General features: G+C 46.1%; 1 protein-coding gene across 4 annotated transcripts in view; it reads left to right on the forward strand.

Moving 5' to 3' along the window:
* The window catches only part of FMN1 (formin 1), a 517,710-nt gene that overhangs the window by 224,526 nt on the left and 269,152 nt on the right, over window positions 1–24,032 (forward strand). For all 4 annotated transcript variants that reach the window (XM_063948028.1, XM_063948025.1, XM_063948026.1 and 1 more), the window contains one exon: window positions 21,773–21,834. In XM_063948028.1, coding sequence (XP_063804098.1) covers window positions 21,773–21,834 — 62 coding nt within the window. The remainder of the gene's footprint in view (window positions 1–21,772; window positions 21,835–24,032) is intronic.

The following is a 24,032-nucleotide window of genomic DNA, read 5'->3' on the forward strand; positions in this document are numbered from 1 at the left end:
TGCGCCCTGGGCAGCAATGATAGTACCTTATTCTGGCTAAAAATACATCACATATAGCCCCTGGGGGCTATATGGATGTATTTAACCCCTGCCAGATCTCAGAAAAACGGGAGAAGAAGCCCGCCGAAAAGGGGGCGGGGCCTATTCTCCTCAGCACACAGCGCCATTTTCCCTCACAGAAATGCTGGTGGGAAGGCTCCCAGGCTCTCCCCTGCACTGCACTACAGAAACAGGGTTAAAACAGAGAGGGGGGGCACTTATTTGGCGATATGACTATATATATTAAAATGCTATAAGGGAAAAACACTTATATAAAGGTTGTCCCTGTATAATTATAGCGTTTTTGGTGTGTGCTGGCAAACTCTCCCTCTGTCTCCCCAAAGGGCTAGTGGGGTCCTGTCCTCTATCAGAGCATTCCCTGTGTGTGTGCTGTGTGTCGGTACGTGTGTGTCGACATGTATGAGGACAGATTGGAAATTCGAGACGTCTCCCCCTCGCAGGTTCCTGAAGTTTGCTTTACCAACGTCTCCCTCCGACAGGGAGGCAGTATTGGAAACAATTCACAAGCTGTATTCCCAGCAGGTGATAATCAAAGTACCCCTCCTACAACAAGGAAAGGGGTATTATTCCACACTATATTGTGGTACTGAAGCCAGACGGCTCGGTGAGACCTATTCTAAATCTGAAATATTTGAACACTTACATACAAAGGTTCAAATCAAGATGGAGTCACTCAGAGCAGTGATAGCGAACCAGGAAGAAGGGGACTATATGGTGTCCCTGGACATCAAGGATGCTTACCTCCATGTCCCAATTTGCCCTTCTCACCAAGGGTATCTCAGGTTCGTGGTACAGAACTGTCACTATCAGTTTCAGACGCTGCCGTTTGGATTGTCCACGGCACCCCGGGTCTTTACCAAGGTAATGGCCAAAATGATGATTCTTCTTCAAAGAAAAGGCGTCTTAATTATCCCTTACTTGGACGATCTCCTGATAAGGGCAAGGTCCAGAGAACAGTTGGAGGTCGGAGTAGCACTATCTCAAGTAGTTCTACGACAGCACGGGTGGATTCTAAATATTCCAAAATCGCAGCTGTCTCCGACGACACGTCTGCTGTTCCTAGGGATGATTCTGGACACAGTCCAGAAAAAGGTGTTTCTCCCGGAGGAGAAAGCCAGGGAGTTATCCGAGCTAGTCAGGAACCTCCTAAAACCAGGAAAAGTGTCAGTGCATCATTGCACAAGGGTTCTGGGAAAAATGGTGGCTTCTTACGAAGCGATTCCATTCGGCAGATTTCACGCAAGAACTTTTTCAGTGGGATCTGCTGGAAAAATGGTCCGGATCGCATCTTCAGATGCATCAGCGGATAACCCTGTCTCCAAGGACAAGGGTGTCTCTTCTGTGGTGGCTGCAGAGTGCTCATCTACTAAAGGGCCACAGATTCGGCATTCAGGACTGGGTCCTGGTGACCACGGATGCCAGCCTGAAAGGCTGGGGAGCAGTCACACAAGGAAAAAATTTCCAGGGAGTGTGATCAAGTCTGGAGACTTCTCTCCACATAAATATACTGGAGCTAAGAGCAATTTACAATGCTCTAAGCTTAGCAAGACCTCTGCTTCAAGGTCAGCCGGTATTGATCCAGTGGGACAACATCACGGCAGTCGCCCACGTAAACAGACAGGGCGGCACAAGAAGCAGGAGGACAATGGCAGAAACTGCAAGGATTCTTCGCTGGGCGGAAAATCATGTGATAGCACTGTCAGCAGTGTTCATTCCGGGAGTGGACAACTGGGAAGCAGACTTCCTCCGCACGACCTCCACCCGGGAGAGTGGGGACTTCATCGGGAAGTCTTCCACATGATTGTGAACCGTTGGGAAAGACCAAAGGTGGACATGATGGCGTCCCGCCTGAACAAAAAACTGGACAGGTATTGCGCCAGGTCAAGAGACCCTCAGGCAATAGCTGTGGACGTTCTGGTAACACCGTGGGTGTACCAGTCGGTGTATGTGTTCCCTCCTCTGCTTCTCATACCTAAGGTACTGAGAATTATAAGACGTAGAGGAGTAAGAACTATACTCGTGGCTCCGGATTGGCCAAGAAGGACTTGGTACCCGGAACTTCAAGAGATGCTCACAGCGGACTCATGGCCTCTGCCGCTAAGAAGGGACTTGCTTCAGCAAGTACCATGTCTGTTCCAAGACTTACCGCGGCTGCGTTTGAAGGCATGGCGGTTGAACGCCGGATCCTAAGGGAAAAAGGCATTCCGGAAGAGGTCATTCCTACCCTGGTCAAAGCCAGGAAGGAGGTGACCGCACAACATTATCACCACATGTGGCGAAAATATGTTGCGTGGTGTGAGGCCAGGAAGGCCCCACGAAGAAATTTCAACTCGGTCGATTCCTGCATTTCCTGCAAACAGGAGTGTCTATGGGCCTCAAATTGGGGTCCATTAAGGTTCAAATTTCGGCCCTGTCGATTTTCTTCCAGAAAGAATTGGCTTCAGTTCCTGAAGTCCAGAAGTTTGTCAAGGGAGTACTGCATATACAACCCCCTTTTGTGCCTCCAGTGGCACTGTGGGATCTCAACGTAGTTCTGGGATTCCTCAAATCACATTGGTTTAAACCGCTCAAATCTGTGGATTTGAAATATCTCACATGGAAAGTGACCATGATGTTGGCCCTGGCCTCGGCCAGGCGAGTGTCAGAATTGGCGGCTTTGTCTCACAAAAGCCCATATCTGATTGTCCATTCGGACAGGGCAGAGCTGCGGACTCGTCCCCAGTTTCTCCCTAAGGTGGTGTCAGCGTTTCACCTGAACCAGCTTATTGTGGTGCCTGCGGCTACTAGGGACTTGGAGGACTCCAAGTTGCTAGATGTTGTCAGGGCCCTGAAAATATAGGTTTCCAGGACGGCTGGAGTCAGGAAAACTGACTTGCTGTTATCCTGTATGCACCCAACAAACTGGGTGCTCTTGCTTCTAAGCAGACGATTGCTAGTTGGATGTGTAGTACAATTCAGCTTGCACATTCTGTGGCAGGCCTGCCACAGCCAAAATATGTAAATGCCCATTCCACAAGGAAGGGGGCTCATCTTGGGCGGCTGCCCGAGGGGTCTCGGTTTTACAACTTTGCCGAGCTGCTACTTGGTCAGGGGCACACCCTGGCTGAGGAGGACCTGGAGTTCTCTCATTCGGTGCTGCGGAGTCATCCGCACTCTCCCGCCCGTTTGGGAGCTTTGGTATAATCCCCATGGTCCTGACGGAGTCCCCTGCATCCACTTAGGACGTCAGAGAAAATAAGAATTTACTTACCGATAATTCTTTTTCTCGTAGTCCGTAGTGGATGCTGGGCGCCCATCCCAAGTGCGGATTGTCTGCAATACTTGTACATAGTTATTGTTACAAAAATCGGGTTATTATTGTTGTGAGCCATCTTTTCAGAGGCTCCGCTGTTATCATGCTGTTAACTGGGTTCAGATCACAGGTTGTACAGTGTGATTGGTGTGGCTGGTATGAGTCTTACCCGGGATTCTAAATCCTTCCTTATTGTGTACGCTCGTCCGGGCACAGTATCCTAACTGAGGCTTGGAGGAGGGTCATAGGGGGAGGAGCCAGTGCACACCACCTGATCCTAAAGCTTTTACTTTTGTGCCCTGTCTCCTGCGGAGCCGCTATTCCCCATGGTCCTGACTGAGTCCCCAGCATCCACTACGGACTACGAGAAATAGAATTATCGGTAAGTAAATTCTTATTTTTTTGTGTATGTCATGTGTTTTGGTGGGGTTTAGGTGAGAACCTTATGGACCACCCTCTCCCAATGTAGCCGAGGCCCTCTCCTTTTTGGGAGGGCTGGAGGTTTTTCGTTCCCCAGCGGGAAGCTTTGGCCAACCCTGTGGAGAAAGGGACGACCCCTAGCCGTGAGGCGGAGGGAAGTCTGAAGACCCTAGCCCCCTAAGGGGCCTTTTGGCTCCAGGGGTCGGGGATTCAAGGGGTCCCTCTGCACTTCGACAAGGAGGGACCCAAACATCCTTTTTCCCTTCAGTAGGCCTTTTAGCTCTGAGGGGTTGGAGTAACAAACCCCCCCCCCCCCCCCCCCCCCAAAAAAAACAACAACCAGTTTCTGCTGCGGGGTACACTGGGCTCCACAAGGAAAGACATAGGGGGGGGGGGGTGTAGAGTAGGATCTTGATCCGAGGCACCAACAGGCTCAAAAGCTTTGACTGTTCCCAGAATGCATAGCGCCACCTCCTCTATAACCCCGCCTCCCTGCACAGGAGCTCAGTTTTGTAGTTGGTGCCGCAGATAGCAGGCACATAACAGAGGGGCTGCTCTGGGCATCCCTAAGAAGAGCTTTTTGAGAAGAAAAGTGAAGACTTCAAGGGCTGCAGCAGTGTGTACATGTCTAGTGACATTCACTGCTGCAGCTCCATCTCTCCCCAGCGGCGCTGTACACTCCCGAGCCCTGGTTGCCGGGTAACTACAGCAGGAGGCTTCGGTTTTCTTCTAAAGTCAGGCACACACGACGGGGGCTCTCTGGGATCGCGTGGCCGCGCTTCGGGAGGTGGTGAGTGGGTCCCGCTCGCGGGACCCGTACTTTATCGTGATCCGGCGCGGTCAGTGGGAGGCGGGCCACGCGCGCTGGCGGTGGACACTCTGGCAGTACAGGCGATCCCACTAGATCACCAGGGCATGGGTGCAGGTCATGTTTTCCCTTAAAACCGTTTTACTAGTAGCCCACAGTACCCAGTGGTTTTTCCAGCAGGGGGATAAGGCTTAGACCTGGAGCCCCTCCCCCAGACCCAGGGCGCCATTTCCAGCAAATGTTCCCGCCCTGGAGCTGCATATCTGTCTCTCCCTCACTCCCTGTCAGTGTTTGGGTGCCATTTCTCTCAGCTACACTGTTCCTGGGACTGCTTGGGCAAATCCTCCTGTGTAAAGCCGCCTGGTTGTCAGCGCTGTGACTTTACATGACACTTAAGTATTCTACATGTCAATTAGACAGTGTTAGTTAAGAAAGAGTGCATTTAGTCAGGGTTCTCTGGTACAAGTACCCTGTGATATACATCCAGTTCTTACTGTGCAGTGTTATATCTATTGACTACATAGCTATATAAGCTGGTCCAGTGCAGTATTATTTTTAGTAATAACCTCTGCATTGTTTAACTGTGACTATGTGTGTGCATTAGCTTGCTGAGTGGTTTCAATTTAGTGTCTCTCACTCAACTTGCTATCCCTATATATTATAACCTGAGGGGGCTTGGTGCGTCAGGTTTTATAATTATATAGGATTTTCACAAGATATACTCTAATACGTATTTTTCTCTGTGATTTTAGTCACCATATCTCTCCTGTATCTCTGCTTGTGCTGACTACACTGTGCAGGGGTTTGGGTAAGAGGTACCTGATACTGCAAGTTATATCATGTCTGCTTCTGAAGGTAACGGTTCTGGGGCTGAACACACTGCCGGTGTTGCTGAAGCCCCAGATCCCTATAAGGAGACTAGTAGCTGTGGGCTCTGGTTCTGGGGGCTCTTTGCCCCCAGTGGGACTGTGGCAACGGAGCTACATAATGACCCACCGTGGGCTACTTTCTCCACGCTTCTACATACGCTAGTTACTAAACTAACACCCCCTATGGGACCTCCTATGCCGGTGCAACCGTATGTGGTCCCCGCAGCTAACCCGCCTTGGGCGGACAATTTATCTGCTCAATCGAAGAAGTTGAACCAGTCCTTGACTACTAAAAAGTCTGACCCTCGCTCGCCTAAGACCAAGGGGTCCTCTAAGCGAGCTCTTATCTCCTCACAATCCACTGCTGTTACTGACACCTCGTCTGATGAAAATGGTGCTTACACTGACCCCAAAGATTCTGACACAGATACTGCTGATGGATAGGACAGTTCACATGTGGATGTTCCTGATGTTTTGGAGGCTATTAAGTTAATTTTACAGATTACGGATGATCCCGAGCCATCCGCACCTCCTAAGAAACCAGATAGGTTCAAGCGTCAGAAGGTGGTTAAACAAGTTTTACCTCACTCTGACCACCTAGTGGATATACGTCAGGAACCCTGGGGAAACCCGGGAAAGAAGTTTGTGCCTCAAAAGAAGATGCTGGCTCGCTATCCCCTCGCGCCAGAGCTGTCTAAAAATTGGTTAATGCCTCCTTCAGTAGACTCGCATGTGGCTAGGATGGTGGTTTCCTCAGCTCTACCTGTCACTACCGTCACGTCTCTAAAAGAGCCTACGGATAAACGTGTGGAGGGTTGTCTGAAAGCGATGTACATCCTCACGGGTGCTGCACAAAGGCCCACTATTGCAGCAACATGGGCTGCAGAGGCTATTGAAGCATGGTCCTTGGAGTAAGAAGCTGAAATCTCTTCTGACCATGCTAGACAATGCTTGTCATATATTGTCACAGCTTCTCACTATATTAAAGAGGCGGCTTCTGATGCCGGTATCCTAGCAGCCAAGGCCTCTACTACATCAGTCCTGGCTCGCCGGATATTGTGGCTGAGATCCTGGTCTGTGGATCTGGACTCAAGAAAATCCCTGGAGGTACTCCCTTTCAAGGGAGATATTCTGTTTGGGGAGGACTTAAATAAGATAGTGGCTGACTTGGCTACTGCCAAAACTGCCTGTCTGCCAAGTACCGCTCCTTCTGTGTAGAAGGCTAAAGGTACTTCCTTTCGCCCCTTTCGTCCTTCAGGTAAAGCAAAAGGTCAGGCGTACAACAAGCAGGCCCGCACTTCCAAACATGGTAAGCCGAAGCCCAAAAGAGCCTGGGCTGCCCGTCAGCCAGCTTCCAAGACCGATAAGCCTTCCGCATGACGGGGCGGGCCTCCCCCTGGGGGATCCCAGGGTGGGGGGCCAGCTTCTAGGGTATACCCATGAATGGTTGAAGACCACTTCAGATGCCTTGGTACGGGAAGTCGTCACTCAAGGTTACGCCATAGCCTTCAAAAACCGACCCCCTCATCGATTTTGCCGGACAGACCTCCCGTTGGACCAGACAAAGGCAAACACTCTACATTCGGTGGTACAGACCCTCCTGGATACAGGAGTCGTAGTACAGGTGTCTCTTGCTCAGAGGGGCCGGGGGTACTATTCTCCGCTGTTTCTGGTCCCGAAACCGAATGGGTCCTCCCGGCCTATTCTCAACCTCAAGGCATTGAACAGGTTTGTGAAAGTTTCCAAGTTCCGTATGGAAACCCTTCGCTCTATAGTTCTGGCCTTGGAACCTGGGGACTACATGTTCTACCTGGACATGCAGGATGCTTACCTGCATATTCCTATAGCAGTGTCACATCAGCAATACCTGAGGTTTGCGATTGGCAACCTCCATTACCAGTTTCGGGCGTTACCTTTTGGTTTAACTACGGCTCCGTGAGTCTTCACCAAAGTTATGGCGTGATGATGGTGGTACTCCGCTGTCAAGGTGTCAGGATACTGCCGTATCTGGGCGACTTGTTAATCCTGGCAAATTCCCCAGAAATTCTCCTATGTCATCTGGATATGACTGTCTAGTTTCTACAAGCCCACGGGTGGCTCATCAACTGGAAGAAATCCTCCCTGGTCCCTGCTCAGAGCATGGTGCACCTGGGAGCACTATTGGACACTCACAACCAGCGGTTGTTCTTGTCTCAGGAGAAAGTCCTGAAGCTTCAAGACAGGATTCGTTGCTTCCTTTCTCATCCGCAAATTCGATACATTCGGCGATGCAGGTGCAGGTATCAGCATTCGACATGTTGGAGTATGCTCAATTTCATTCTCGCCCCCTCCAGAGGCTGATTCTAGCCAAGTGGGACGGCCTGCCTCACCGGATCAGGTCTCACATGATCTCATTGACTCCAGAGGTCCATCTGTCGCTGCACTGGTGGCTCCAGAACCAATGATTGTGCAGGGGCCGTCCCTTCTGGATATCTGGCTGGATCCTGTTGACGACAGATGCCAGTCTCAGAGGTTGGGGAGTGGTGCTGGAGCAACACTCCCTTCAGGGTCGGTGGACCAAGGAGGAATCTTTCCTCTCGATCAACATTCTGGAATTGCGGGCAGTCTTCAATGCGTTGAACCTGGCCCAGCATTTAATTCAGAACCGTCCTGTTGAAGTACAGTCGGACAACGCCACCACAGTGGCTTACATAAATCATCAAGGCGGCACTCGAAGCCATTTGGCAATGAAGGAAGTCTCACGGATTCTACATTGGGCGGAATGCCATCTACCGGCCATATCGGCAATATTCATTCCGGGAGTCCTGAATTGGGAAGCAGACTTTCTCAGTCGTCAGGACATACATGCCGGCGAGTGGGGCCTCCATCCAGAAGTGTTTCAACTCCTTGTGGAAAAGTGGGGCCTTCCAGACGTAGATCTGATGGCGTCTCGACACAATCACAAGGTTCCGGTCTTCGGAGCAAGGACAAGGGATCCTCAAGCAGCATTCGTGGATGCGCTGGCGGTTCCGTGGACTTTTCGGCTGCCGTACGTGTTCCCTCCGGTGTCACTCCTGCCCAGGGTAATTCGGAAGTTCAAGCAAGAAAAAGGAAATCTGCTTATCATAGCTCCAGCGTGGCCCAGACGGCACTGGTTCTCAGACCTGCAGGGCCTATCGTCAGAGCGTCAATTTCTACTTCCACAACGCCCAGACCTCCTCGTTCAGGGCCCCTGTGTCTACCAGGACCTAGCCCGTCTGTCTTTGACGGCGTGGCTCTTGAAGCTTCCGTCTTGAGGGCTAAAGGGTTTTCTGAGGCGGTCATTCAACCTATGTTGCGGGCCCGGAAACCGGCTTCTGCTCGGATTAACTATGGGGTCTGGCATTCTTACTTTGTTTGGTGCGCATCTAACGATTATGACGCTTCCAAGTTTAGTATAGCCAAGTTGTTGGCCTTTCTTCAGCAGGGTCTGGACTTAGACCTGCGTCTGGCCTCCCTCAAGGTTCAAATATCTGCCTTGTCGGTGTGGTTTCAGAGAAAGATTGCGACCTTACCTGATGTGCATACCTTCACTCAGGACGTGTTGCGTATCCAACCTCCCTATATCCCGCCTGTGGCTCCTTGGGACTTGTCGGTGGTTTTGGAGGCATTACAAGAGTCTCCGTTTGAACCTCTTGGTTCAGCTGATCTTAAGTGGCTTTCCCTTAAGGTGGTGTTTCTGCTGGCTATTGCTTCAGCTAGAAAAGTGTCGGATTTGGGTGCCTTGTCTTGTAGTTCCCCATATCTGATATTTCACCGTGACCGGGCAGTTCTTAGGACTTGTCCCGGTTATTTGCCTAAGGTGGTTTCTTCGTTCCACCTTAACCAGGAGATTGTGGTTCCGGCACTTGTTTCTCCTGATCGGTCTCCCAAAGAGCGGTCTTTGGATGTGGTACGGGCTCTCCGTATCTATGTGAAGAGAACTGCTTCTATTAGAAAAATCTGATTCTCTCTTTGTGCTGTTTGGATTTCACAAACGGGGCTGGCCTGCTCACAAGCAAACTCTGGCCAGATGGATTAGAATGGTGATTGCACATGCTTTTGTGAGGGCTGGTCTCTCAGATCCTGCTCACATTACGGCCCATTCTACTCGGTCTGTTGGACCTTCTTGGGCGTCCCGCCGTGGTGCGACCCTTGAAAAATTGTGCAAGGCGGCTGCGTGGTCCTCAGTGAACACGTTCATAAGGTTCTATGCCTTCGATACTGCCGCTTCCCAGGATGCTTCCTTTGGACGCCGGGTTCTTGTGCCCACTACAGTGCGTCCCCTCCCATAAGGAACTGCTTTAGGACATCCCCTATGTCTTTCCTTGTGGAGCCCAGTGTACCTCGCAGAAAGAGTTTTAACAAATGTAAGTTCTTACCATAAAACTCGTTGTTCCTGGGAGGTGATGTGTTATGGCATAAGTTCTCAAACTCTGTCCTCAGGACCCCACACAGTGCATGTTTTACAGGTCTCCTCACAGAATCACAAGTGAAATAATTAATTCCACCTGCGGACCTTTTAAAATGTGTCTGTGAGTAATTAATACACCTGTGCACCTGCTGGGTTACCTGCAAAACATGCTCTGTGTGGGATCTTGAGGACCGAGTTTGAGAACCTGTGTGTTATGGTAAAAACTCCCGGTGAGATGGTGTAACATGCTTCATTGTCTTATACTGTATGTAGGTGTGTGTTTTAAACTTTTTATGTATGTCTATGAATAGAAACTGAGCAGCCAGGTTTGCATGCTGTGTGAATGTTAATGTCTTTGTGCCAACTGCTCATCTCCAGTTAATACACTTTCAGATAAAAAAATAATTGCAGTTATTACTGTAGCTATGGCTGATCTAGCACAAGCAGGTTATCTAGGTCCACGATACTGTAAGTAGTACGCCCAGCTCAGTCTCAGTAGAGAAAATGTAGCAGCACAGTGTACTCCCCAGAAACATTTTTGCAGCTGGGTGGCATTAAGAAGTGTGGAGGGAGGGTCAAATACATTTTTAATCTGCCCCCAGTATACTGCCTAATTGCTCGGTGACACAAATATGTTTTTAAACAATGCCCAGATAGTGCCCCATTGCTTTGTCACGGGTTCAAAAACGTTTAACAGCTCCCAGATACTGACCCCACTTGCTGGCTACACAGAATGCCCACCTTCCCCAAGTAACAAACACGTGAGAGAGTGGATGCTGGAGGTACACCCTCTTCAAAGTTCGCGGGCTACTGTTCCTGCCAACAGAGCACTCTTCATGTTATTTACGGGAAGGGATCTCTGCCGGCACAGTGACATGGCCAATAGTGGTGCTGCGCTAATGTCATTGCGGCGTGACTTTTGAAAGCGTGACTGTGCCGGGAGGGGTGAGTGCCGGTGTAGGGAGGCAGGAGATTTTTGCAGATAGAGCGATATACTGTACATCTACATTATGTCATCATGCACATTTGTGTGATGACCTAACCGCATTTGCGGCATGTGTACGTCAGACCTAACAACAGGAGAGGAGCGCTGTAAACAGGTAACTATTAGTAGCTGTATGGTAGGGGGCAGAGAGTGGGCTGGGAAGGAGCTGGTGAGAAGGGGAGCTTCCGCTAATTGAGGGTGAACCTGCAGGTGACTGGTCCATAACTACTAGTGTGTGTATATATGTGTGTATATGTATGTGTGTATATATAGATAGAGTGTGTGTGTGTGTGTGTATAGCTATAATCTGTGGGTGAAATTGTATTTGCAGTTTCATATATTGGCACGAATGCCGCATGCTTGGTAGGTATCTGATTATTCATGATGGGCTCTGGCAGCTTCTCTCAATTTCTCTAAATTTGTCAGTCTTTCATTAGACAAGGGCTCTGTGTTCTTACGACTTATAGGAGGGTATTCGATTAGTGCTGTGCCAGTTTTTTGGTCGAATTTACATTCGACCTATTCAATGCCCATGTCGTTTTTTCGACTGATCGAAAAATCCGGCACTGACTAAAACCACGTAGTTCAGTGGCTCTTTGTTTCTTTTCCGGAGTTGCATTACTCTTTTATGTATTAGTATTTTGTGGTAGACAGTGCGTTTGTTTACATACATAAAATGTTACTGTTATGCCATGCGATTTTTAGAATTCACATTTTGGGGGGGAAATCATTTACGGGTAAATGACTCTACGGCAGCACTGTCTTGCACAAAAGTGTTTGCAAGCACTTTTAAGCAATGGGTGCGAGATGTGTTGCTGATGTTTAAACGCTGCTGCAACAGCAATTCGCACCATTCACCCGGAATTGAATTCCCTTTGTGTAATAATTAGAGGTAAGATAATGATGTCACTCAATGCTGAGTGGTGGGGTACTGAACATTTAGGGTAAAATTCTGATGATGAAACATACAAAATTTAGTGGACAAATATGGAACAAGATGAATAGTCCCTTTTATTAAGAATTTCTGGAGATGCTTCATTGCATTTCTGGCCGATTTATTAACCGTTTTACAAAGTAAAAATTTTCATATCAGCCTATATAGTTGCAATGTTCAGAAAACATGGACATTATATTATAAAACTACAGGTATCTAGATTTCGTTCTCCATATAGCTTCAGAGCACGTATCTTAATAGGCTAGTCACAAGTAATCCTCTTTCTGTTTCGCTCTGATCATTAAGTAGTAATAACGTGGAAACATCCAGCCTTGCAGTACAATAGGTTTTTGGTTTGGTTTCTTGTTCTGTATAGCTGCCTTTGATGTGGCATCAGTTTTTGTATCGCGTCCCGTGCCAACTGATATTACGGTGATCGGCCTTTAAAATTCTGCTATGAGCTGCAGGTGCTCCTAATATGGTAAGTCCACCCAGCCTGGTCACTGTCAGCTATGACTGCATCTGTTTAGGATATTTATTATTTTGATACATTGTAGCTATATTAGGGATTCTTAAATTATTGAGCAGGATCCAAAGTATGGCTTGCCCAAACTTTTTAGGGTCTCCGTTTGCCAACGTATTGTTTATTACCAGCTAATAAACAACATACCAAGGCTATATTTACAGCTAAGTGGGAGGGAAACTATGTCTACTACCTAAAGGGTGGCTGGCCATGGGCGTATAGACACTTTCTGAGCTACAGGCAGTAGTTTACCCTGATTTGTTTTGCATCTAACCTTAAGCCTGGCATCGATCATTAATGAGAAGCTGTTGAGTTTTATTGCAGGGCGCAGCATGCAGGCTGCTGTGGTGGAAGTAGGAAGAGAAGGGAATATATGATATAAGTCATTGCTTCTGGTCTCCTAGGTGGGTATCTGGATGATAGGTTGACACCAAATGGTAGACATGCGTATGGTCGATAGGTTCAAATGGTTGACATAACAATGTTCGACACAGCATATGGTCGAAGTGAGATTTTTTGGGGGGGAATTTTTGTTTTTCATTTTCAGAACTTTGTCATACTTTACCATCCACGTGGACTACAATTGAGAATAGTAACCTGTGTCAAGCGGAGTGGAGCATGGCACCTTGCCCGAAGCGTGGCAAGCAAAGCGGTAAACTAATTGGGGGTGGGGTACATGCTGGAAGGGAGACTTTGACACACAAAAAAAACATCAAAAACTGTCGACCTTTTCATGTGTCAACCCTTTTGACCATGCCACCCTTGTGCCGGAGGACCATTTGGTGTCGACTACCTGACAGTTGACCCTTTGATCTGTAAACCCTAGGTGTTAGTTGGAAGAGGAACAGGCATCAGTGGTTCTATTCCCTATTTTGCTCTGTAGTAGCAGGAGACAAAGTTTTCATTGGTTGGTTTTTATATGTGCAATTGTACTTTAAGCTCAGTACTCAAGCTGGGCTGCAAGATTGTACCATGTGTACCTTCCTTAAGTCTTTTGATCCTTTCTTGGAATGATGATCACCAACATACAGTAGGTACTGAAGCTGGAGAAGATGCCACGGTTTGACCCCTTAAGTCCTGCCTGTAGTGATCACCATTAATAATTTTTATGGTTGTATATTTGGACCCATTTACTGAGAGATGTTTACCAAAATGACTATATTCTGATTGTCCTCTTTCAGGTGGGGAAAGAGTACATTTTGTAAAACCTGCGGAAAGTTTATTTTCCTTCACACTGGTGTAATGTAGAGAACGTTCTGGTCCCCCTACCTGCTATTTTTTTTCTTGTCTTTTTCCGAGTTTAATAATGATCACATATTGAGGCTTATGTAATAGCACCCAGTACGTCCATCAGATGAATGAATTTTCATGAATCACCACGTACTCACTCGGCAAATCTCTTGTGCATGCTCATGTTTACTGTAGAAATAGTTGCTTGAGTCACCTGCAACTTTGACATCCCATGATTTAATGAGAGAGAGGTCATCCAAGTGAACTGTACATTAAATACAGGGAGCTGAATCTTCTGTGGTAGGCAGGCATGTACTGGAGCTGCCAAAGTGTTGACAAATAATTATCTTGTGTTTTACCTTTATAAAGAACCTGCATGGTTCATAACAGTCCAAAAGCTAAAATAATCAATACACTGTTTTGCTGATGGTCACGTGAGTTCTCTGTGTGAGTGGTTCCCTGGGGTGCCACAAGGCTCTTACATGTGTGCCTCTGGTTGGTGGTCTATGACCAAATCAAATTATTTATGGTCAAATTGATAAGCAAAACCAGTGCTAATGGCTGCCAATCACAAATCATGTGGTCAATAAGAAGCAAAACTATACACCACCACATTGCTGACCCTAAGGATGATAGGTAGACACAATTTACTTGATTTAATATTTTTTACAAAATTTATCAATAAAAAACTTATCCTAGAAGTGCTGTGAAATAAATACGGATACTCTACTTGGGTTCTATAATTCAAGAAAGTTTGGGGACCACTGTCCTATATATTGTTTATCTATGGGGAGCCATTTGTATAAAAATGTTGGCAAAGTATAAAAAACACAACATCTTCTAAAATATTTGTTTATCTTTATAGTTTGGGGAAAATGTATATATCTAAAATGTGGATACACATCCAGACATAAGATCAACTTGCATACTTTGTGATCTGGGGCCCAAGTGTGGGAGGTTGCGGTGACGTGCGGTGCGTTACCTGGGCTGTGTAATGCTGAGATGCATGTATTCGGGCCACAGAGGCAAGGGCCATGAATAATGCAAATACATGTCATTAATGCATTGCACTCTTTGATATTGAATTGGGTAAAATCTCAGAAATTCAGATGTCTCCCAGACATTGCTGTAGATTGGACAAGTATCCCATAAGTAAGATGATACCGACAGGCGGTATATTAACCGCACCCCGATAGATGATGTGTACTGACTTATAGCGCAATCGAGATGCAGTACACCCAAGTACAGCACATATGAGTCTCTCTTTGGAACATAGTTTGATCATACAATATTTGATAAACACATATTAAATAGTCTTGAAAGTACATATTGGTCCAATATGACAGCCCCAAGGGTTTCTTCACTGATAATGTACCATGGAACAAGGTCTGCACCTGCAGAGGGTCCTAGTCTGTTTGAAAGTCTAGACAAGCAGACCCCTCGGGCTGGCATCCCTTGTGTCTGCTTGTGAGCTTCCTGGAAGCCGTATTTTTATAGACCATATTTTACTGCACCAGGAAACCCTAGAATAAATTCCATTATTTGAATAGATTGTATGAGTTTATAGATAATATTTAAGTCAGGTTCTGTTCCCTGCATTTTATTTCTCTTATAAACTTGACAAGTGTTCAGTCCCACTGGTCAGAGGGACAGACATAGGGGGACATTTACTAAGCAGTGATAAGAGCAGAGAAGTGAGCCAGTGGAGAAGTTGCCCCATCAACCAATCAGCAGCTCTGTATAATTTTATAGTATGCAAATTATAGATGTTACTTCAGTGCTGATTGGTTGCCATGGGCACTTCTCCACTGGCTCACTTCTCCGCTCTTATCACTGCTTAGTAAATGTCCCCCTAAAGCACTGCATTGGGGCATATGAGGGCTTACAGTTTGGTACCTATGAACTAATTTCTCAGTGGTCCAACTGTTGAACAAAGTTTTAAGGTACTGATCTTCTGGAAGTTACAGCTTAGTCCCAATGATAATTTTTATATCTGATAGTTAGATACAAGTGCAGTCAAAGCCATGTTATCCACTAGAATTTCCCATTGCAAAAGCGGAGGTTGCCTTCACCACGACAGAAGGTGTAATAACTGCAGCACTTAATCTGAAACCCATGCAGCACGGGGAGAATATACAAACTCCACACAGTTTGAGCCATAGTGGCAGTTAAACCCATAACCTCAGTGCTGTGAGGCGCTAATGCTAACCGTTACACCGTCCCTCCATACCTATAAGTATAGTGGAAGGGTTTTTACTACACTGACAACCATAGTCCCTTCAGTTTGTGCTCTCTTGCTTGTTACAAGCTGTAGAACCACTAGATAAACGAGATGATTAAACCTGTGGCTTACAATTAATCACCCAGATAAGATGGGAGCAGCATGACACAGAGAGCTTTAGCTGACACCCTTTTCTGTTTGAAGCAACTCCTTCTGCAAACATGATCGAACAGAAAGTGACTTATATAGTTAGTTCTATTCTGAGCCATGGACTACAACCTGTACTACTCATCTGTTATGGTTTGTGTTGCTAAAATTATTACCTGCTAATGATCAGCTTGTCAGACTGCTCAGCCTAAAATTAAAATTTGATTTGATATGAAACAAAAATAAAATGGAAAACATTTCCCTGTGTGGAGACGTAATAATTATGATGGCAATGTTTAATGCATAACCGTGTAACCGCACATTGTAATTGGGGAGGTACAATTTCTGCTGTCATACTGTGACAAGCAACACATTATAAGTCATTTAGGGGGACATTTACTAAGCAGTGATAAGAGCGGAGAAGTGAGCCAGTGGAGAAGTTGCCCATGGCAACCAATCAGTACTGAAGTAACATGTATCATTTGCATCCTATAAAATGATTGAGCTGCTGATTGGTTGATGGGGCAATTTCTCCACTGGCTCACTTCTCAATGTCCCCCTTAGTGTGCAATACTACAACTGGCCAATTGGAGGGGATGTAGTCACGATCCCAGCGGTCGGAATCCCGGCGGTCAGCATACAGACGCCAGAATGCCGGCAGGGGCCCGAGGGCTATTCCCACTCATGGGTGTTCAAGACACCCATAGAGTGTGAATTAGGACACAGTCGCTGGCTTTAACATGCCCCCAAAATGTTTGCGTCATGCTTGCCTTTTAGTTGCCATCCCCGTTATCTCCCACAGATGGTCACTGCCTTTCTATCACTCTGCAACCTAATCTACAGTACAACCGTCCTCACACACGCACTGTGCGACTCTGACGCATGCAGGAGATAATACATTGGTTAACTACACAAACATCGGCAGACAGCAGTCTTCTGAATCAGACCCTTAATGAGAACAATAGGTTTTTATGGGTCTATGTACTGAGCCTTGGAGAGCAGTAAAGCGTATGTAGATAAACTACCAACCAATCAGCTGCTGTTATTTTTCAAACCCACCTGTTACATAGCAGTTAGGAGCTTATTCGCTGGTACTTTATCTTTCTACACTTTATCTCTCGCCAAGGCTTAGTATATAGGGCCCTCTGTGCCTTAATGACTCTGCAATAAGAGGGACTCCTTTTACTAATAAGTAATGAGTTATTAGAATAGTTTTTTTCCAAACAAAATGTATATACAGGTACACTACCGATTTTCCGGCGTCCTCGGTTCCAGTGCCGTGCCGGATTATCGATTTTGCCAGATTAACGGTGGAAACGTTTTTACTAATTTTGCACCTTCAGAACATTTCTAAAGCAGTAAATAGTAAAATATATGCAACAGTATAATAATAATAATAATTAATGAATAAATACAGTAGTGTATGCAAAGCTGTTCATAAACAAAACCGGTATCGGGTACTTGCTGTGACCTTGGACAGCCCCACCGATGCTTGCTGTGTCACCTGCAGTGTCCGTGGAAGCTGTACACACTGACACTTGCGCGTATTGCGTGTTACACCCATGTGCAGAAAATGTTCCGGATTAAAAGACCTCCCTTTAATCCAGACAAAGCAAAATTGTCCGGATTAAGAGGTTCCGGATCATCGGTTGCCGGAAAATCGGTGGTGTACCTGTATTAGTAAAACTGAGAATTTTTGTTTTATTTTTAGCTGTGAAAAACTTTTGAAAGAGCATAATCCTTGAATACAGGTTGAGTATCCCTTATCCAAAATGCTTGGGACCAGAGGTATTTTGGATATCTGATTTTTCCGTATTTTGGAATAATTGCATACCATAATCAGATATCATGGTGATGGGACCTAAATCTAAGCACAGAATACATTTATGCTACATATATACCTTATACACACAGCCTGAAAGTCATTTTAGCCAATATTTTTTATAACTTTGTGCATTAAACAAAATGTGTGTACATTCACACAATTCATTTATGTTTCATATACACCTTATACACACAGCCTGAAGGTCATTTAATACAATATTTTTAATAACTTTGTGTATTAAACAAAGTTTGTGTACATTGAGCCATCAAAAAACAAAGGTTTCACTATCTCACTCTCACTCAAAAAAGTCCGTATTTCGGAATATTCCGTATTTCGGAATATTTGGATATGGGATACTCAACCTGTATAATGAAAATCCTAAAAGTTTCACATGTTTTATTAGGATGCGGTCAAGATACCAGCTGTTGGGATCCTGGCAGTTGGTGTGCCAACAGCCGGCAGAATGCCGAAGCTGGAATCCTGGCAGCCGGCATCCCAACCGTAAGTATAGCATTGGGGGGGGGGGGGAGATTTAGTTTTAGGCGCCACGAAGGGGGAGAGTGGGGTTTAGGCACTAAGGGGGGAGAGGTTTAAGGTTAGGCTTCCGGAAAGGGGGGTTTAGGTTTAGGCACCACCGAGGGGAGGTTAGGGTTAGGCTGAGGTAAGGAAGGGTTACGTAGTAGGGGACAGTGGGGAACAGTTTTACCTCATCTGTCGGGATTTCAACTATCGGGTGTGGACGTCTGTATTCTGACCGCCGGCAGTTTTATTACCCCAAGACCTGCATCTACATATATACGCTGTGGATTTCACAGTATTTTTAATAGTTTAAACAAATTGAGGTAAAATATTAATATTGTCACATTTATTACACCTGCACTATACGCACATTCTATATGAATATTTTTATACGATTAGAATTTACAGTATCACTAGTGTATGTTTATCATACTTGCCTACATTCAAAACTGCATTGCAGGGAGATTGTGAAAGCAGCGCTGATGCGTTGAGGAGAGGTCTACTGCTCCGCCTGGAATGAGCCTCAAGTCCGTTAAATACTTCAGATAGTCTTTAGTATGTTAGCTCTTATTTATTTCAATTCCAAGTTATGTAAAATGATATATATTATATATTTTTTGCCGCAATGAAACTGGTATAAAGCATAGTGGTCTACTCTTCCGCAAGAGCCGGGAAGCTCAAGAAAATCGTCTGGTCCTTCCTGAAGAGTGGGCAAGTCTCCTAGCTGGAGGCCACCCACCCGCAACCCCTCCTACCACATCTGCCAACTCCAACACCTCAGTTGTCGCGGTCTAGGATGGTCCAATGACTCGGTTCACGCTGAATCGGGACACCATGGCCCCGCCCCATGCCTCACAATGCCAGTAATCTCAGCACTGTGTTGCAGGGGCTGGGCCATGATATTTTGTCCTGTCCCCTATTCGACATAATTTTCCCCGCCACACTCTCCCATGCCACGCCACACCCCCACTGTTCCTACCAGGAGGGGCCTGTGAGAATGTTGGCATGCATGGTGTAAAGTCGCAGATTAAACATAACCATGATGGTGAGGGTCATGCCTATCAGACCTGTCTTGTGCACTTTATCCTCAACATTGCTATTTTTCTTCAGCCTTGCTGCTTTTTCTTTATTGTGCTACTTAGGACTAGTGTTTTGGTGCGGCTGAGGAGCAACAAATGGGGCATAATTTGTGTATAGGTGCAAGTGGACACATCTGTATATAGAGGGGAAGGAGGAAGAGCAGCGCTCACATTTTATGACAAATTATGTGTCTCTAACGTTATCATATCATTTTGCACTGGCCCACCAGCATCCGCAAGAGACTTGTCTCCTGGCCGGTATATATGCGGCTGTGCCCTGCTCTCACTCTGTTGCATTTACATGAACACGCCTTATACTGTACTTAGGCACTGCCCCCTCCCCTCTCCCCCAACTAAGCAAGGGATCTGGTCGCATTGGCGGCAGGCGCCATGTCAACATCCTCAGAATGTTGATACCTGAATTGATGCCATGTGTAATACTGACATTTGCAGAATGCACACGTTTAGGGTTTGGCGCCACTGGTAAGGTTGTGGTTAAGCTGCGGGGGAACTAGAATTGGGCATTACGGGGAAGGGGGAGCATAGGTCTAAGGATAGGGGGAAAAGACTTGCAAGAATCGCTGTATGAAATGTGTGTGCCAGATCTGCTGCACACTGCTGTGACCCGTAAGATGACGCTGTTACCAGGTAAGTGACCACTTGGCCACCTGGGATATTTATGTTGACATATCAGATCGACATATCATCTGTGTAGACATCACTGCCGACATTCACATGTCAACCTGATGTGTGTCAACATAACTGACACACCCCTAAGCAGAATGAGTCATGAGAAGCGGTACTCTGCACATGGAAGTACACATGCATTGTGTGGGTATACAGTATGCAGTGCATTATGTGTGGGTATACAGTATGCAGTGCATTATGTGTGGGTATACAGTATGCAGTGCATTATGTGTGGGTATACAGTATGCAGTGCAATATGTGTGGGTATACAGTATGCAGTGCATTATGTGTGGGTATGCAGTGCATTATGTGTGGGTATACAGTATGCAGTGCATTATGTGTGGGTATACAGTATGCAGTGCATTATGTGTGGGTATACAGTATGCAGTGCATTATGTGTGGGTATACAGTATGCAGTGCATTATGTGTGGGTATACAGTATGCAGTGCATTATGTGGGTATGCAGTGCATTATGTGTAGGTATACAGTATGCAGTGCATTATGTGTGGGTATACAGTATGCAGTGCATTATGTGTGGGTATACAGTATGCAGTGCATTATGTGTGGGTATACAGTGCGTTGTGTGGGTATACAGTGCGTTATGTGTGGGTATACAGTATGCAGTGCATTATGTGTGGGTATACAGTATGCAGTGCATTATGTGTGGGTATACAGTATGCAGTGCATTATGTGTGGGTATACAGTATGCAGTGCATTATGTGTGGGTATACAGTATGCAGTGCATTATGTGGGTATGCAGTGCATTATGTGTAGGTATACAGTATGCAGTGCATTATGTGTGGGTATACAGTATGCAGTGCATTATGTGTGGGTATACAGTATGCAGTGCATTATGTGTGGGTATACAGTGCGTTGTGTGGGTATACAGTGCGTTATGTGTGGGTATACAGTATGCAGTGCATTATGTGTGGGTATACAGTATGCAGTGCATTATGTGTGCGTATACAGTATGCAGTGCATTGTGTGGGTATACAGTATGCAGTGCGTTATGTGTGGGTATACAGTATGCAGTGCGTTATGTGTGGGTATACAGTATGCAGTGCATTATGTGTGGGTATACAGTATGCAGTGCATTATGTGTGGGTATACAGTATGCAGTGCATTATGTGTGGGTATACAGTATGCAGTGCATTATGTGTGGGTATACAGTATGCAGCACAGAAATGTTTTATGCTAAACTTAAAATTCTTGTTTTTTGCACTTTTAAATAGCTCTCTGAGATGTGCTTTGCCATTGTACTGCAGGTGGCCACTTGCGTGTCTTCTCATCCTTATAAGCTACATTTGTATGTGTGTTGTCGGCTTTTATAGAAGACTATTAATTCTTTTTAATCATTTTGCCCACTCAAGATTTCAGCCACCTGATTATAGGAACACTCCTGCTTTCCCTGTGTGCACATGTAATATTAATTCTATTGCCTCATTGTTATTGCATAAATCCCCTCTAGAGCATTACTCCATATTGTAGTCTTCCACCCTAGATTTGAGGAATCATCATTTTCCTAATAGGGATTACTGTAGTTTCACTCTCTGGTTCCATACAAAATTTTATTTTGTAATTCTCAGGGAATTAGAGAAGGGCGTCTTGAGTCACGTAGAAATGGTAACAATGTTTTGGTAACTGCAATAACACTGACCCTTGTCGGAAAATGATGTTTTTGGCTCTGTATTATGTCAGTGGGACTGATTGATGGATTTGTGTGTAAATCTCTGAAATCTTCTTCTTATTATTTTTCTCTCAGAGTACCAAGCTGCGATCTTGCAACAGAAGAGGAAGCACAAGGATGAGGTGGAGAATCTGAAGGTATTTTTGTCCTCTCTCGATCTCTACCCTCAGTTACTGTAATTGCACAGTAGCACTATCTGTGTATACCACCGGAGGGCAGTATTACTCTCCACTTAAGCCACTTATTTATGCAATTTTAAGAATTCGTGTATGATGTCATCTTGAGTAGTATAATAACCAATAAATTTAAACTGCAAGTTGATCGGTAAAGAAAAGAGCCACTAATTAATTCTGTGCTTACATTTTAAAGATAATACATCCATTGGTGATATGCAGATGTTGCCACGCTCATTCAGCCTGCGGCATAGCCGCACGGGCACATGTGTGCCTTAGTACACAGCCTGTGTATTCCTATGGGCCCGCATACTTTCACGCATTCACATGTCCTAGTCGTGGGCACAATTGCTGCGCCTGGCTTGCTGTGAATACAGCAAGCTGCAGAATGGATCAGCGTGGCTACAGCTGTAGCAGCCTTGACATATATCCTATATAATAAAAGTCTAATGCTGCTCCTCACCTTCATGGGGGAATTCAAGTGTTTTGTGCGCACCCGATGGAGCAATTCAAGCCGCCGGCACTGATATTTCTGTTATGTTCCGTCATTGTAATGGGCTGGTAACTAGTAGAGCCATGATTAGTGAAAAGTCGTTAATGATTTTATGTCTGCTCCATGAACCATTCCTTCCTATACACTAAATGGGAGATCAACACAGGACCGTTATCACTAAACTTACTCCACTTACCATCCCCACTGTGGTATTAATCGATGATTTAGAAACGAGGTTAGTTTAGCATTTCTCTAACGTCCTAGTGGATGCTGGGGACTCCGTCAGGACCATGGGGATTAGCGGCTCCGCAGGAGACAGGGCACAAAAGCAAGCTTTTAGGATCACATGGTGTGTACTGGCTCCTCCCCCTATGACCCTCCTCCAAGCCTCAGTTAGGTTTTTGTGCCCGTCCGAGCAGGGTGCAATCTAGGTGGCTCTCCTAAAGAGCTGCTTAGAAAAAGTTTTTAGGTTTATTATTTTCAGTGAGTCCTGCTGGCAACAGGCTCACTGCATCGAGGGACTTAGGGGAGAGATTTTCAACTCACCTGCGTGCAGGATGGATTGGAGTCTTAGGCTACTGGACATAGCTTCAGAGGGAGTCGGAACACAGGTCACCCTGGGGTTCGTCCCGGAGCCGCGCCGCCGATCCCCCTTACAGATGCTGAAGATCGAGGGTCCGGAAACAGGCGGCAGAAGGCTCTTCAGCCTTCATGAAGGTAGCGCACAGCACTGCAGCTGTGCGCCATTGTTGCTACACACTTCACACTGAACGGTCACGGAGGGTGCAGGGCGCTGCTGGGGGCGCCCTGGGCAGCAATATTTAATACCTTTGATGGCAAAGAATACATCACATATAGCCATTGAGGCTATATGTATGTATTTAACCCAGGCCAGATATCTCAAAACCCGGGAGAAAAGCCCGCCGGATAGGGGGCGGGGCTTATTCTCCTCAGCACACAGCGCCATTTTCCTGCTCAGCTCCGCTGTGAGGAAGGCTCCCAGGACTCTCCCCTGCACTGCACTACAGAAACAGGATAACAAAGAGAAGGGGGGCATATTTTGGCGATATTTATATATTTAAAGCGCATATAACAAAAACAACACCTTTTAGGGTTGTTTATATACATTTTATAGCGCTTTTGGTGTGTGCTGGCAAACTCTCCCTCTGTCTCCCCAAAGGGCTAGTGGGGTCCTGTCTTCGATAAGAGCATTCCCTGTGTGTCTGCTGTGTGTCGGTACGTGTGTGTCGACATGTATGAGGACGATGTTGGTGTGGAGGCGGAGCAATTGCCGGTAATGGTGATGTCACCCCCTAGGGAGTCGACACCGGAATGGATGGCTTTAATTATGGAATTACGTGATAATGTTAGTACATTACAAAAGTCAGTTGACGAAATGAGACGGCCGGAAAACCAGTTAGTACCTGCTCAGGCGTCTCAGACACCGTCAGGGGCTGTAAAACGTCCCTTACCTCAGTCAGTCGACACAGGTACCGACACAGATGAATCTAGTGTCGACGGTGAAGAAACAAACGTATTTTCCAATAGGGCCACACGTTATATGATCACGGCAATGAAGGAGGCTTTGCAGATCTCTGATACTGCAGGTACCTCAAAAAGGGGTATTATGTGGGGGGTGAAAAAACTACCTGTAGCTTTTCCAGAATCA

This window comes from Pseudophryne corroboree, chromosome 12 (genome assembly GCF_028390025.1).
Source record: "Pseudophryne corroboree isolate aPseCor3 chromosome 12, aPseCor3.hap2, whole genome shotgun sequence".
NCBI lineage: Eukaryota > Metazoa > Chordata > Amphibia > Anura > Myobatrachidae > Pseudophryne > Pseudophryne corroboree.